Below are 16,839 nucleotides of genomic sequence, written 5' to 3'. Positions count from 1 at the left end.
TTATGTGGAGAAACATCTAAAAAAAATTCACAATTTTAGAAGAAAAAAAATCTATCCATAGAATTAGAAGTACTTAGGTAACCATGATGCATTAAATCAATATAGTGATTAGTGAAGCCTTTTTTCCTGTTGACCTGTGTTAGAGTAAATTTTCATTTATGGATATTATTGTCGAAATTTCTATTTAGCTGGACAAATTAAATTTTAGCTTGAAACTGGACAGGCATCAAAAAAGCTGGACAATTCAGCCAAGTCCAGACCGGCTGGCAACCCTGTAAACAACTGATTTTATTACCTACTTAAATATTAGAAAAGGGAGTTAAGAGTAATAAAACAAAACCGAGTACATATTGTAAACAATCCCTAAAACACTCATTGTTGATAAACCCTTATCATTAACACATGTGTGAGAATTCTTCTTAAATTATTGATAACATTATTACTAGCCTAAGTAAATACAAAACTAGGTTCAACTAAATTTGAACAAACTCTGTATAATAAGATAAATAATAAGAAGTAAATATTGTTAATGAACTCTAGAACTGTGAAACACACAGTAAACTTTCTTCGGAACATTAAGTTACAATTTCATTTCCCGGGAATTTTTTTTTTACTACTAGAAAAGCTAAAAAGAAAATTATTTTAAAAAATTGTGTAATTTTATTTTAAAAAAACTACATTACAATTAAATTGTAAAAAAAAATATACAAACAATTGGTTAGAATATTTAGAGATCATTTTGTTACTATAAAATTAAATATTATTTCATAGAAATAATATTATATCGTCCCCTCAATACAGCAGCCAGATTGAACATACCCTTGTCTTCTTCATTTTCTTTCGATTCAGTTTTTGGTTGGAATACCATTTTTCGATTTGTGAGTAACTGAATGCAGAATACGGTTGATTGACTATAGTTGCAAAATAATTAAAAGCAGGTTTTTATTTTAAAGTTGTTTCTAAAAAGAACCGACTTTAGCGTTTGACTATGATTGTGGGCCATTGTCTTTGTTATATTGTAATTTAGTTGATTATGTTGTGCAGTTTTTAGATAATCTATCAATGACATAAGTCTGCTCTTATATCGTTTATTAACTTTTAATTTTATTACTATAGATAACTGCTGTTCATAAAGAGTGTTCATTATAGCGTCTCCTATCAGCAAATTGGTTTCATTACGGTTTAACGCTTCTACTGCATTCTTAATGAGGTTTAAACATTCACTAATATTTATAATCAAACTAAGATGTTAAATTTAGATCTATTAAAGATTTTTTATAATAATTTTATATATCCCGTTTTTCCCTGGAAAAAAATTAAAATTTCCCGGAAATACCCGACAATAAGTTTACGGGAATTCCCGTACTCCAAACCCTAGTTACAATACATATCATACCGGATTTTTTGTGACAAATGCAACTTTTAAATTGGTCTTCAACAGATTACACCAAACATTGACACGTTACACCAAACGTTGACACATTGACACGATTTGTTTTTCGACAATCCAAACATTCATTATTCTTGAAATATTGTTCAAAAATTAAAACTCATTCTTCTCTGGTGTATTGTACTACATTTTTACTAACCCTAAACTTTTTCGCTTGGCAACCCTTTTCAAATGTTTGCAGGATCTTGTTTAGCGCTAAAATGTTTCCCGCTTTCCCGGGAAAAAAGTGCCTGATTTTTGCATTCCATAGTCATATTTGTGGCATCCAAACTTTTGACCAAAATTCTGAAAATTCAAGGGAAAAAACGGTAAATTTTTACATATTTTATTTCTTCTAATGTCATATCGTATCGGATAAATTAAATGCGTTAAAGGTTAAAGGTCTTATGAAAAAAAACTTACAACATACTTACTAACAGTTGTTAAAATAAATTATAAAACAGTGATGTTTATTTTATCACAGAATATTCGTCATTCGAATACTTTTAATAATAATTGAAATAAACTATATAAAAAAGTTTGTACATTAATACATTTTAGCTTAATATAAATTTACTAGAATCAGATATACATTTTTTCTCTAAAAATTAGTTGTTATCTTCAAAAATGTATTATTACTAAAAACAATCAATGAAAAAAGAAAATTAACGTATATTTTATCCTAATTGAAAGCAACACTAACAACGAAAAAGGGGAAATAAATGAGAAGCATTGCCAGCTTAGACAAAAATCAGTACATTTGTTATTATGCCTTTAACAAACGTTTTTGCATACAATACTTTTATAAATGGGTTTTAAAGCTAAAGTGTTCGTTAACAAAATTGTGTTTTAAATCTACAATAAGGTTTTTTTTAAACAAAATTATTATTTAAAGGTATTAACCGAATATGGTGCATTATTTTCTTAAATAAATTTATAGAATGTTCATATATGAGTTTAAACTAGTTTTAAGTAAATTTTTAATTTGCGTTCCAAGATGTATAAAACTAAATTTCGTATAGGAATTATCTATATGGGGCATTTCACGTCAAGTGAACCAACTTTTGAAATCGATGTCTTCCGATCGCGATGAAATTTGCACCAATGTTAGTTCTATTGGATAGTAATTTTTCAACAAGATCGGTCAAGAACTCTCTGAGTTATAGGACATTTTGGCCAAACAGGTGTTTTTTTTATCCATATAACTTATTACCTATTGTTCTTAGCAAAATGTGTCCCAAATAGTTTAGATAGCTATTTATGCAATCTTTCGAAATTTTTGATTTTTTTTTTTTAAATCAAAAATATTTTTGACTTTTTTTTCAAAATGGGCCCTTTTTATTTTATTTCTTTTAAGAAAGCTTAGGTCTTTTCCTAAGCGACCTATATGGTCGCTTAGTGGGATGCGAGTGGTATATCTATCAAAAAAAATATTTTGTAACTCAAGATTTAAAATTTTTGAATTTTTTTGCAAAATCAAAAACTTTGTTGACTTTTTTTAAAAAAATGGACCCATTTTTTAATTTTTTTTTTTGCTCAGAAGATTTTTTTTTTCTCAAAAGAAAGCTTACGTCTTTTCCTTTAAAACCTTTTTGGTCGCTTAGTGGGATGCGAGTGGGATATCTATCAAAATAAATGTTTTGTAACTCAAGACAAAGGTTTTTAAATTTGCACTATTTTAATTTTTTTCATATTTGTGTGTAAACCTTAAAAATTAAACTTACGCAGAGAAACTAGACACATTAGTCTTTCCGATGGTATGTAACATACCCATTTAAAATTTCATATCCTCGATACTGTAATACCCATAATATGTTAACCTCAGGAATAAAAATCACTTTTTTTCTATGGAAATGTTGAATAATTTAATTTTGTTATTTATTTGTAATAATAATTAATTTAATATATAATAATAATAATAAAAAGATGAATAATTTAGTAAAATTTAATCTTAATCACAATAGATCAATTTATATAATAACTATTTTTACACTTAATTTATGAAGTTTTTAAATTTTCAAATATCCATACTTTTATCCTCCTTATTTGTCACCTTTATTAGCTGCTTTTTTTTGTCAATCCTTTCTTGGCGTTATTAGATTCAGCTACTGATTTCGCTGCTGGCTTCTTTTTTGGCTTTGGAAAGAAATCGCATTGAGTAGATGCAGAAAAGTTTTTTAATTTGAGTCTTCCATCGACAAGCGGTATGAAAGCATGGTATTGAGCAGTGCCATCGATTGTTACCGCAGCATCGAATCTGCTCTTTAGTGTTTTCAATGTTTCCTCATGATCCTCTTTGCTACTAAAAACTATTTTAGTTTCTTTACAATAATTCTTTGCCCAATGGAATAAAGCAGTCGCATCTAAGATGCGATCTTGATGAGAGCACTGGAGGCTATACTTCGCTGCATTTCTTTTGAGGTTTGCTCCAATACCATCACATGCTCCTTTACCATGAGCAGTAGGATGAAAATGCCACTCAGCTGGCATTCCAAAATCTTTTTCATGAGCTGTAAGATTTGCAAAGCTACTTTTGTTTTTAAAATGTTGACGAGCTCCGTCCGAAACGTAGTATACCTTTTCTACTGTAAATTTTGATTTTAGATAATTTAGTATTATCTTCTGGTACTCATAAACTGCAACGGTGTCATGTTTTAAATCGTCGGATATGATTGCCATACTTTTGTGTTCCAGGTTTTCTTCTTTCATGTAGTAAATAACTACTGTGAATATAGTTGCTTGGTCGTTATTGAAGTGGAATGCTTGTATGGAATCCTGAAGAACATATTTATAGTTCTCTGCGAAATCAAATGAAATAATGAATTCACCAGACTTCAAATGTGTTTTCAAGTCCTTGAAGAATGAACACTGCTCTTTGACTAAAAAGTCATGGGTTCTCAAATTTAGCAATCCTCTACACAGTTCTTCCACAAAATCATCCACATTTAAAATTATGGTTTTCAGTGTGCATCTTTCAGTCTGAAGCCAAGATTCAAATTTTAACTCCTCAATACATTCTCGATCAAAAGAGTTGATTAATTTTTCTTTGATGGATGTGGTTTCCGGGCAATTCGAACATTCACCTAAGTGGCAAGAAGTTGTAGCATTAGGGCACATAGTCAATTTAAGGCAATCGCGGTAATGGTGTAAATCTTCTGATGAATCATCTTTTAAGTAATTTAAGTTGATTTCCTTCAACATCAATTTAACATTTTCATGGTAAATACAAACACATACTGTGTGAGTTAAAAAGTTAGAATAACCATCATCATCAACAGTTCTGTCTTCATTCTCGGAATTACTTTTGTCTTCATCTGGAATAACTTCAACGCAAGGCTCATTACTATTCAAATTCGGTAATTCGTTCAACTTTCCGAGCTCTTTCCTGCATGATCCACAAATTTTCAATCGTTTTGACAGCGTAGGGAATTTTTTTAATAAGCCGTCGGAAATATTTCGCATATCTGATGATCTGTGCTTCATTTTGTTAAAGGGATTAAAACAAAAAGACGAATAAATTTCATTTTCAACCTTAGCCTTTTTAGAAGTCGTAGACATTTTGAATTTTGTAAGTATTTATGTAAATAACACACGTCTTAACTTTAACGCTGTTTCTAAAAAATTGATTTCCGTATGTCTTCAGAATGACAATAAATAGTTTTTTAAGATCATATAGGTAGTACGTTTTAATGAATGAGTCTAAAATCTTTTATTAGGGTCAAGAAGGGCTTACATACTAAAGTACCTAGTTTAACCAAATGTTACAAATAATAATAAAAATAAACCACCATATAAATAACCTACCTGTCAACTTCTACCTCTCCACCCACTTCTTAAAGTCAAATGTCATAAAATAATAAATAAACTGGTACTTCGGAGAAGGGCCATAAAATATTTCCACTTGATTCCAAAAATTTGTTTCTGGGGCACCTGATATTTTAACAATGAAAATCACGTGCGCTGAAAACTACCTCTAGGATTGACTAAAAAAGCCGCAAGATACAAAACTCAGACAAATTTTGGGGGTGGAAAATTAATAGCGGTCGGCCTCATATTGCACCCCTCCAGTGGCTATTATCGGTCAGTTGTTGTGGTTTTTATTTTTAAGGTTTTAGAAACACTTACACACAAATATGAAAAAAATCAATTTAAAAACATTTGTCTTGAGTTACAAAACATTTATTTTGATAGATATCCCACTCGCATCCCACTAAGCGACCAAAAAGGTTTTAAAGGAAAAGACCTAAGCTTTCTTTTGAGAAAAAAAAATTAATAAAAAAGAGTCCATTTTGGAAAAAAAAAGTCAAAAAGGTTTTTGATTTTTCAAAAAAAAGTAAAAAATTGTATGTCTTGAGTTACAAAACATTTTTTTTATAGATATCCCACTCGCATCCCACTAAGCGACAAAAAGGGTGTTAAAGGAAAACACATAAGCTTTCTTCTGAGCAAAAAAAAAAAATAAAAAATGGGTCCATTTTTTTAAAAAAAGTCAACAAAGTTTTTGATTTTGCAAAAAAATTCAAAAATTTTAAATCTTGAGTTACAAAATATTTTTTTTGATAGATATCCCACTCGCATCCCACTAAGCGACCATATAGGTCGCTTAGGAAAAGACCTAAGCTTTCTTAAAAAAAAATAAAAAGGGCCCATTTTGAAAAAAAAGTCAAAAATATTTTTGATTTAAAAAAAAAAAAATCAAAAATATTTTATTAAATTTTTTCGAAAGATTGCATAAATAGCTATCTAAACTATTTGGGACACATTTTGCTAAGAACAATAGGTAATAAGTTATATGGATAAAAAAAACACCTGTTTGGCCAAAATGTCAAATTTTGACCTCCTATAACTCAGAGAGTTCTTGACCGATCTTGTTGAAAAATGGTGTCCGAATTACTATCCAATAGAACTAACATTGGTGCAAATTTCATCGCGATCGGAAGACATCGATTTCAAAAGTTGGTTCACTTGACGTGAAATGCCCCATATATATAAAAAAACACGTTACTGACTGACTGATTCATCATCGCACAGCCCAAACGGTTGAAGCTAGAATCACGAAATTTTAACTGTGGGTTCCTCCCTCTCCAAAATGATCCGATAAGAAGGGATTTTTGGAAATTCGAACATTTAGGGGGTAAAAACGGGTAAATTCGGTAACCACATATCTTCAAAACTAAAGATACAAAAAAACTTAAAATAGCATGTTACTCCATTTAAAAAATAAGCTGACAGGTGTTTCGTACTTTTTGGAAATTCGAAACTTTTAGGGGAGAAAACGGGTAAAAACTGTATTTTGATACTTTTTTTGCACCCTATGTATCTTTTAAACCAATAAACATAGAAACAAATTTTAAATCGTATTCTTTAATTAACAAAAAATAAAAAATATAAGTTTGGTACTTTTTGGAAATTCGAACCCTTAAGTGATAAAAATTGTGTTTATTTTTGGTACTTTTTCATAAAATATGTTTTTCTATAATTTGACATAGATATACGAATATTTTATTATGAGCTCCCACCACGATAGAGAAATTTATTTCAATTAAATTTTACCAAAGCAATGGGGATAAAAAAGGTACCAAAAAGGGGATAAAATCGGGAAAATACATTTTATTGAAATTATTAAGCCAATTTTGATAATTTTTTTAACATTGGTTCCTGGATTCATACAAAAATTAACTAACAGGGTGTGGAACTCGAATGCCAAGGTGTATATTGGGCCAAATCCGGGTAAACAGTTTGGTACTTTTTTTAAAACATATTTTTTCTTGGGCACATTAACAGAGATTTTAATATTTTGAGACATGTCTGTAGCATAAACAATTTGGAATATTTTTAAAGTTCGAACTTGATTGTTTCAAGGAAGAAAAGGGAAATTGGTACTTTTCTCCTAATGGTACTGTTTTTTAATATTTTAAATTATTTCACTTATCGACATAAAAGTTAGCTGATATGTATCTGAGTGAAGTTTGTGTTAGGAAAAGGGTACAATATTTAGGTACCAAAATGTGAAAACTGAACTATAGGTACTTTTTTATTCACCTAATGGTATTTTTTGAATTTTATATGACAATGGACTTAGAAACATGAAATTAAGCATATATGGTCCTAAGTGAGTGTGAATTTTAGAGGTAGGCTTTTTGGTACTTTTTCGTAAATCGAATGGTACTATTTGTAATTTCTTCATCAATGAACCTAGAAACATGAAATAAAGCTTACATGGGCCAGAGTGGGTTGGAATCCACAAGTGTCTGCTTTTTGGTACTTTTTCTTTATTCGAATGGTACTTTTTGTAATTTCTTCACCAATGAACCTAGAAACATGAAATAAAGCTTATATGGACTGGAGTGAGTGGGAATCCACAAGTGCCTGATTTTTTGTACTTTTTATATATTGTAGCGGTACTTCTTTTAATTTTCTGTAATAATGGACATAAAAATATGAAATTAATCGTATATGTTCTAAAGTGAGTGAGAATTCTAGGGGGAGACTTTTTGGTACTTTTTCTTTATTCTTATGGTACTTTTTTGAATTTTCTATAACAATGAACTTAGAAACATGATATTTAGCATATATGGCCCTAAGTGAGTGAGAATTTTAGAGATAGACTTTTTGGTACTTTTTCTTTATTCGACTTTTTGTAATTTCTTCACCAATTAACCTAAAACCATGAAATTAAGCTTATATGGGAGTGAGTGGGAAACCACTATTGGGGGCTTTTTGATACTTTTTATATATTCTAATGGTACTTTTTGAATTTTCTGCAATAATGGACATAGAAATATGAAATTAGACGTCTATGGTCCCAAGTGAGTGAAAATTCAAGGCCATACTTCTTCGTACTTTTTCTTTGTTCTCATAGGTACTTTTTTGAATTTACTATAATAACGGACCTAGAGTTTCCAAAAAACCGAAGAATTTCCAAACCGCGGTTTCGTTTTTTTTTTCGGTTTTGTGGTAATTTTTAAATATTAATTGTTATAGAAATCAATCAATGGTACTATTTGTTTATTGCAATGGTACTTTTTGCAATGGTGCTATTTTATAATAATAAACCTAAAAATTTAAAGTTAGGCACACATGATTCTGAATGAATTTGAATTCACAAAAGGTGACTTTAGTGGTAACTTTCTTTTGCATTTTCTATAATAATGGACCCAGAAATATGAAATTAGACATTTACAATCAGATTCACAAAGGGAGACTTAATAGTACTATTTCACTCTTCTAATTGGGGTGGCGAAGCGTACCGGGTCAGCTAGTTTTTTATAAACCTCCGATAAAAATAAAAATTTCATTTTGGATAACAGTTGTTCTTTATATTTTATTGCAGTTATAAAAAGCCTACCGCACTACCAGCACCAAAATATATTGAGCTTTTAATGGACTGGATAGAATCTCAAATTAATAATGAATCTATTTTTCCCGTATCAACAGGTAATTCGAATTATATAATTATTTAAATAACAAAATTATTTTAATAGTCAAAATTTAAACATTTACTTTCAAGTTATTTTAGAATTTCTAATGCTTATGATGAAAATATGTGAGAAATAAATTTTTTTTGGAGCATTTGACTAAAAATATTATTACACATTTGGTTCTCATTGCGGGCAAAAGTTATAGTTATGTTGGTTTTATTTTGAAATTAAAAATGCCGTACGGCTTAATTGAACTTAAAATGATACAAATTCATGAACTCTCTAGAAACTATAAGAGTGTGTTCAAATAATTATTCCATACTTTATAATTTTTAAAATACACTGAAAATAAATTACTATTCATGATAATTACACTGTGCTAGTTGAAAAAACTTTCAATTCTAGTTACCATCCGGTGGTGCTACCGGTTTTTTAAGTCAGCTCTTGTTTTCGAGTTATTTTCAAAATGGATGAATAACGGTATATCTAACTAAATGAGTGTGGTTTATTGAATAAACTAAAAAACCGAAATTCCGCAATAAAATTAAAAAAAAAACAATAAAAATTTCAAAATTTTTCTAAAACAATATTTTATTTTGCCTAAATAAATTTATTGCACAGATTAAAAAAAGTTTTGGTCTTACTTAAAAGTATTTTTTTTGCGGTTTTTTTAATTTATTCAATAAGCTAAACCGTTTTTGAGCTACGCGAATATATGTTGTAACGATCTTCCGGTTGTCCGGGTTTGAAGCTGGGGTATACTCAGCCACTCCAGGTCCTCTTTTATTATAACAAAAAAAAGATTAAATCCGTTTTTTGCTCTTTTATTATATTTTTCCCTTTATTATATTTTTTCTCTTTATTTTTAAATTTAGTTTTATTTAAATAACAAAAATCTTTCTTATTTTTTTCTACGAGACAGTGGCCAAATTTCACCTCTAACTCCTGTCTACCAGTATCGAATGTAATTCGTTATTGGTTAACAAAATCTCTTTTGGATGTAAATCCAAATTCCCTAAATTCCTAGATGTTATCCAGGAATTTCCTAATGCGCTTCTGAACAATCCTACCACTGACTCCTGTATACCAATATCGAATGTAATTCGTTTGGTAGTGTAACTCTGTTTGAATGTAATCCAAACCCCTAAATTCTTGGATGTTATCCGAGAAATTCCTAATAGTATTCTCCTCACTGTGCCTTATTGGATGTAATCCAACAGAATCTGTTTCCCTATGTGTACTGTCCTGATTGTAAACCAGAGCAATACTAAAAGTCTTTAAATTTCGCCACGTCTTACTACCTCGCTGTTACACATCCGAAGAGAGTTATACAATGCGATCCAGCCCTTTTATATTCATTGCTTTGTTGCTTTGTCGCATTCTCTCTGCTTTTCTTATTTTCTTTTACTCGGCCTCTCTTATCACAATTCGCCGCAACTCATGCTGCATTCAACTTGCTCTCATCATTTCTCCCACTCATATGTACATAGTCAAAGTAAATTAATAAAGTAGACTCAGTAGAACAGCTGACTATTTTTTTTACTTTGGTCTGAACTGTCAATTCACTTGTGGTTGTTGTGGCGAAAAATACAACAAGCCCAAAAGCAAAAACAACAACAGGCAACTTTGACAGCTCAGACCTTAAACCAAAAACAAAATTGCTTGTGGTTATTGTAAATGTTGTATTTGTTGTAGTACTGTCGCTACTTTATTAATTTACTTTGTACATAGTTTTTAGTTCCATTATTCCATTTCTCTCTGTATGTTTTCTCCATTCATTTTTCTCTCTTGTTCGCTCCTCGTTTTCCATTCCCGTATACTCTCGCTCTTCCTTGTCTCTCCTGTAACTAAAGAAGCTTGAACTACTGACAAATGTAATTCACCAGTAGTGTTTATTATTAGGGTTATTGAGGGGAATGTAATTCACCATCTTTCGATGGATGTGATCCATCGTAACTCAAATACTGGTGAATGTAATTCACCACCAAAAAAAATCATCACCTTAACAAATTAGATTTATATTTTTTTATTTATTTTCACAAACTTATGTTTTCTTTTATTTACATATAAGTATGTACATATGTAGGGAAAAATCTTCAGAAGATTTTCTTCCTCACATTTCCTCCTTTCCTCCGGTTAAAACACGGATGCTAACATTTCCACTTGCCGAAATGCGTACGCGGTAGGGAATACCATCCACATCTCGCCGGAAACATAAACGCCTGCCTTTCTTGCGGACTTCCTCGATCTCGTAGCGCAGCACGTCTGGTATTCCATCGGCCGTCTCCGTATTGGGCTCCATAGGCGGCTGCATTTGGTTGTCGATGGCCTGCTGGATCAGCTCCTCTATACTGCTGATGCTGATGTCCCCCAGCGAAAGGACATCGTCATCCAGGATGCCCCACGGCAGATCAGCAGGCAGCAATGGGTCTACTTCTGGGGCTATGGGTGGTGGTGTTACGACGCCATCCCTGATGGCCAACCGGATAGGGGATATGGGCAGCTCGACCAGCGGATCGGTCTCCTCGATATCACTATCGGGATCCATTACAGTCCAAGTGACTCCAATCTGTGCGATGTATTGGGTGTATGTTCGGCCACGTCTTATAAAGCGGTCTAACCTAGCCGCCGTAAATACTTTTGGGAGATCACTTTCCTCCGTCTGGTGGGACGACTGGGAGGTATTCAAGCATTCCGTTTCCTCCTCGTCCTCCAGATCCTCTTGATCCCCAGGCTGCTCTTGCTCCTCTGGCTCATATCGCTCTTCGTCTTCACTGTCCTCGAGCTCGATAATCTCCCCGTTAAACATTGTAATTAAAGGGTCAACCTTTTTTTTTTTTTACGTTATTTTTGTTTTTATTCGATTTATATATTTTTTTTTTTTTTAAGTCTCTTTTTTTTAATTTTTATTTAGTGTTTTCTTTTCACTTTGTCCTTTTTTTTTTCTTTTCTATTTTCACTTTATTTTATTCTATGGTTTCTTTATTAATTCCCTTCAAATTCTTCTTTTCACTTTGTATGTTTTTTTTTTTTCTCAATCGAATCTTACACGCCGACTTCTTATTTGATACTAATTGCTGATGCAATTATTTTTATATTGATACGTCACACATTGGTTTGTTGACCCTCTTTTGGCTCTTTTTTTTATTCTTTTTTTTTTCTCTTTATGTATATATTGGGGTTTATATATTTCATATACCTTTTACACTGTAGCTTTTAAACATTTTCTCTGAAGTTGAATTTCTTTATTTCACTGATGTGCGCGGTGCGATATCTTTTCTGCCCTTCTCGTCTTAATTCAACAATCACTGGAGATACCATCTTGTATACCTGGTACGGACCTTCATATTTCGGGGCCAATTTTGCAGCAAAGTTTTCACCTGCGTTAGATAAATGATGCTCTTTTACAAGTACCAACTCACCAATTTCCGGCTTCCATGGTCTGCGACGTAGATTATAATATCGGGCTTGATCCCTCGCAGCTTTACCTAAGTTGTTCTTTACCAGACTGAATATTTGTTTTAACATTTCAGCCTTGTTTTCTGGGCAACAATTTTCAGTTCCGGTTCCTCCAGTGACTTCGTCGTATAATGCTCCTGGCAACCTTGGTTCTCTCCCTTGGACGATAAAAGATGCACTGTAATCGGTTGACTCTGACTTTGATGAATTTAATGCCAACTGTAGCTCAGGTATTAGTTCATCCCAGGTTTTTTGGTTCGCACCCACGTATTGGGATATCATTGTTTTGACCGTCCTGTTGACACGCTCGGTAGGATTCTCCTGAGGAGTATAGGGTGCTGTAAGTTGTTGTTGGGTTCCGATCTCCTTCAGGTATTTCTGAAACGACTTACAAGTGAATTGTGACCCGTTGTCTGTGATTAGGATCTTTGGGACACCAAAATTTGCTAAAATGCGTTCTCGAAACGCTTTCTGCAAGGCTTCACCAGTTGCCCTTCGTAAGGGAACTAACTCCGACCATTTCGAGAACTTATCCGTAAATACAAGAAGCATAGAATTTCCGTGCCTCGACCGCGGAAGTGGACCGACAAAATCTGCACATACGATTGACCAAGGCTCTTCCGCAATTCGGGTTAGCATTTTTCCGGCAGGAAGCTGTTGATTGGGTTTGTATCTTTGGCATGTAAGGCATTTTCGAACGTATGTTTTTACGTCCCTAAACATTCCCGGCCAGTAGTACCGCTTGGAGATCCTTGCGATAGTTTTGCGTATGCCTAAATGGCCGGCGGTTGGCGCGTCGTGGTTCTCTTCGAGGACTCGTTGCCTTTGATATGACGGAACGCAGAGTTTCCATGGGGTGCTTTCTTCGTCTTTCTCTGCCGCCAACAAATGTCGATAAATATTGCCGTTCATCTCTAAGAAATCTGGGAATTTATCCGGGTTTGCTTGGATTTCCTTTCTTCTTTGCTGCCACCACTCACATACGTTATCTTTCTCCTCAACAACTTGGCAAACATCAACCGGATCTCGGGAAAGTGCGTCTGCAACCACGTTTAATTTTCCTTTCCGGTATCGTATTTCGAAATCATATTGCTGCAACTCGAGAGCCCACCTAGCAATTCTCCCGGAAGGGCTTTCAATGGAGTTTAACCATTTGAGGGCCAAATGGTCTGTGATTATGTTGAAGTGGTACCCTTCGAGATACGGTCTCATCTTCCTCACAGCCCACACTATCGCCAGACATTCCTTCTCCGTGGCCGAATAATTTGTCTCCGCTTGGTTTAGCTTTCTACTGGCGTACGAAATAACTCTTTCCTGACCTTCTATCTCCTGTGTAAGTACTGCACCTATGCCATAATCACAAGCATCTGTCTGCAGCGTGAATTCTTTCGAGAAGTCTGGGCATACCAAAACGGGTGCTTCCGTGAGGAGCTTCTTCAGGGAATCGAATGCTTGTTGTTGTGGTTCATTCCATCTAAAATGTTTCCCTTTTTTCAGCAACGAGGTTAGGGGTAGTACAACACGTGCAAAATCGGGAACAAAACGCCTGTACCAGGATGCAATACCAATGCAGCGCCGTAGCTCTCGTACATTGTTGGGTGGCTTTAGATCCTTGATCGCTGCAACCTTTTCTGGATCAGTTTGAATGCCATTCTGTGTCACAAGATGTCCTAGATACCTGATCTCCTTTTGAAAGAATTTGCATTTTTCTTCGTTTATTTTAAGGCGGGCTTCACGTAATCTTCTCAGTACTTCTTTCAAATTTGTCATGTGTTCCTCCAGTGATCCACCTAATACAACAATATCGTCGAGATAAGCAAATGCATACGGTTCCATTTCGGCGCCAATCACCCTATCTAGAGTTCTTTGAAAGGTGGCAGGAGCTGAAGTTAACCCGAAGGGCATAACTTTCCACTGGAATAGTCCCTTTCCGGCCACTGTAAACGCTGTATACTTTTTACTTTCTTCTGACATCGGTATTTGCCAATAACCATTCTTTAAATCTATGCTACTGATGTATTTTGCATTTCGTAATCGATCCAGGATGTTGTTAATTCGGGGTAACGGATACGCATCTGGGATAGTTTTGGCATTCAGTTGACGGTAATCCACACATAACCTTAGCGTACCGTTTTTCTTGGGAGCCATAACAATTGGAGCGCTGTAGGGGCTATTGGACGGCTCGATATATCCCTTACAAATTAGATCGTCTACTTCCTGATATATTCGTCTTTGCATCTCCGGGTTCCGTTGCATGTACCTTTGTCTTACCGGTCTGTCATCTTTTAAAACTATCTTGTGAATTCCCAGTGTTGTTGGGCCTTCTACGCCTTCACATTCACACATTTCTTTTCTTAGGAACTCGGAAATCTTCTCCTCTTCCGTTTGGGTTGTTGTCACAGGCTCACTCACAATCGATCTCACCACCTGCTCCTGGGTCTCCAACACTATGGTCTGGTCGGCACATCGTATCTCTACCTTCATTTTCTTTAGGAAATCTAACCCCAGAAGAACTTCATCCATTATACCTGGCATTACTCCAAACTCCAAGCTACAAAAGCCGGTACCTAATTTCACTTCTGCTTCGACCGCTTCTTTAATGTCCACGGTTACGCCATTGGCCAATCTTATTCTGTTTTCCACTTTCCTTACATCAATCGCACCACGCAGTTGTCTCGCCAATGCTTCACTTATGTAACTCTTTGATGCTCCGGTGTCAATAGTTGCGTCTTTAATAATGCCATCGATGTGAACATTCGCTAATAAACGGGAGTCGGAAATTCTAAAGGATCTTACTGGGGCAAGGGATGATTGGTCTGGTCCATCGTCTCTCCTTGCTGTTGACGTGGACCCCTGGCATTTCCCGCATTTTCTGGATTGCTGTTTCTTCTGCAGCACTCTCTTGTTCTAACACCCCTCCTTCCACATTGCCAACAGAATAACACACTCGGGTTTTGGCAGAACCGATATCCATGCCCTTCCTCTCCACATCTTCTACATGCTGTAGCAGGATTAATGGCTGGAGCTTCGTCGGACGTTAAAACTTGTCTTGTTCGATCATCTCTACGAGGCCCTGTCTGACGGTTTTCGCGATACTCACGGCCTACTTCTGGGTGGTTTGCTCTTATAACCTCATAATTCTCTGCCATCTTAATCAACTCGTCCAAGGTTTTGAAATCGTTTCTCCGAATGTACAACTGATAATCCACCGCGCAGTTCCGAAATATTCGCTCGACTTGTTCATCCTTAGAGTACCCTGCATGTCGCATCATGTCTTGCATCTCGATGACGTAGTTCCGGAACGTCTCACGAGGTTTCTGCTGGCGTTTCCGAATTTGATCGCCAAGCTCTTCAAAGTAACGCGGCGGTAAAAAAAAATGCCAGGAAATCCTGTCTAAAGGTTATCCAAGATTGCCAGTGTCGATTGTTATTCCTAAACCACAAAAGAGCGCTATCCTTTAAGAGTTCCGGCATAGTTCTTGGAAGCATATCCGTGTTTAGCTCATACACTTCAGCCATCTCTTCCACTCTTTCCATAAAACTCAGCGGGTCTTTCCCGCCATCAAAACGAAAAGACCACTTCCTCACAATATCTATCACGTTCGCGTAGGACATTTGTGGCGTGTGATTAGCCGCACGTTGCGGCGACGCCGTCGCAGGAGATAACATAGGTTGTTGAGGGGACCTTCCGCCAAATGAAACTGTTGGAAGCTCTAGAGCAGTTGGTGTTGCACTTCGGCTATGTCTCGATTCCAATTCTTCTAACCTAGCTAGCGTTTTATCTTTGTGTTCTCCAGCAATAAACGTTGTCAGCCTCTTCCGCATCTCTTCCACTGAACCCGTCGCCTCTAATGCGAATTCTTCCAGATACTGACTCAGCTCTTCCTTCTTCAAAAGATATACCCATGATGTACGTACCATTTTGATAACTAATTACGTGTTGTTAGTAGACTTAAAGTCCCTGCTCGGGCGCCAAATGTAACGATCTTCCGGTTGTCCGGGTTTGAAGCTGGGGTATACTCAGCCACTCCAGGTCCTCTTTTATTATAACAAAAAAAAGATTAAATCCGTTTTTTGCTCTTTTATTATATTTTTCCCTTTATTATATTTTTTCTCTTTATTTTTAAATTTAGTTTTATTTAAATAACAAAAATCTTTCTTATTTTTTTCTACGAGACAGTGGCCAAATTTCACCTCTAACTCCTGTCTACCAGTATCGAATGTAATTCGTTATTGGTTAACAAAATCTCTTTTGGATGTAAATCCAAATTCCCTAAATTCCTAGATGTTATCCAGGAATTTCCTAATGCGCTTCTGAACAATCCTACCACTGACTCCTGTATACCAATATCGAATGTAATTCGTTTGGTAGTGTAACTCTGTTTGAATGTAATCCAAACCCCTAAATTCTTGGATGTTATCCGAGAAATTCCTAATAGTATTCTCCTCACTGTGCCTTATTGGATGTAATCCAACAGAATCTGTTTCCCTATGTGTACTGTCCTGATTGTAAACCAGAGCAATACTAAA

At 34.7% G+C, this 16,839-nt stretch overlaps 1 protein-coding gene across 2 annotated transcripts in view; it reads left to right on the top strand.

The window, feature by feature from the left end:
• The window catches only part of Mob3 (MOB kinase activator 3), a 398,792-nt gene that overhangs the window by 140,687 nt on the left and 241,266 nt on the right, over positions 1-16,839 (top strand). For both annotated transcript variants that reach the window (XM_065500732.1, XM_065500733.1), the window contains exon 4: positions 8,763-8,866. In XM_065500732.1, coding sequence (XP_065356804.1) covers positions 8,763-8,866 — 104 coding nt within the window. The remainder of the gene's footprint in view (positions 1-8,762; positions 8,867-16,839) is intronic.

The sequence above is a fragment of the Calliphora vicina genome, chromosome 2 (genome assembly GCF_958450345.1).
Source record: "Calliphora vicina chromosome 2, idCalVici1.1, whole genome shotgun sequence".
NCBI lineage: Eukaryota > Metazoa > Arthropoda > Insecta > Diptera > Calliphoridae > Calliphora > Calliphora vicina.
This window is presented reverse-complemented; position numbering and strand designations above follow the sequence as displayed.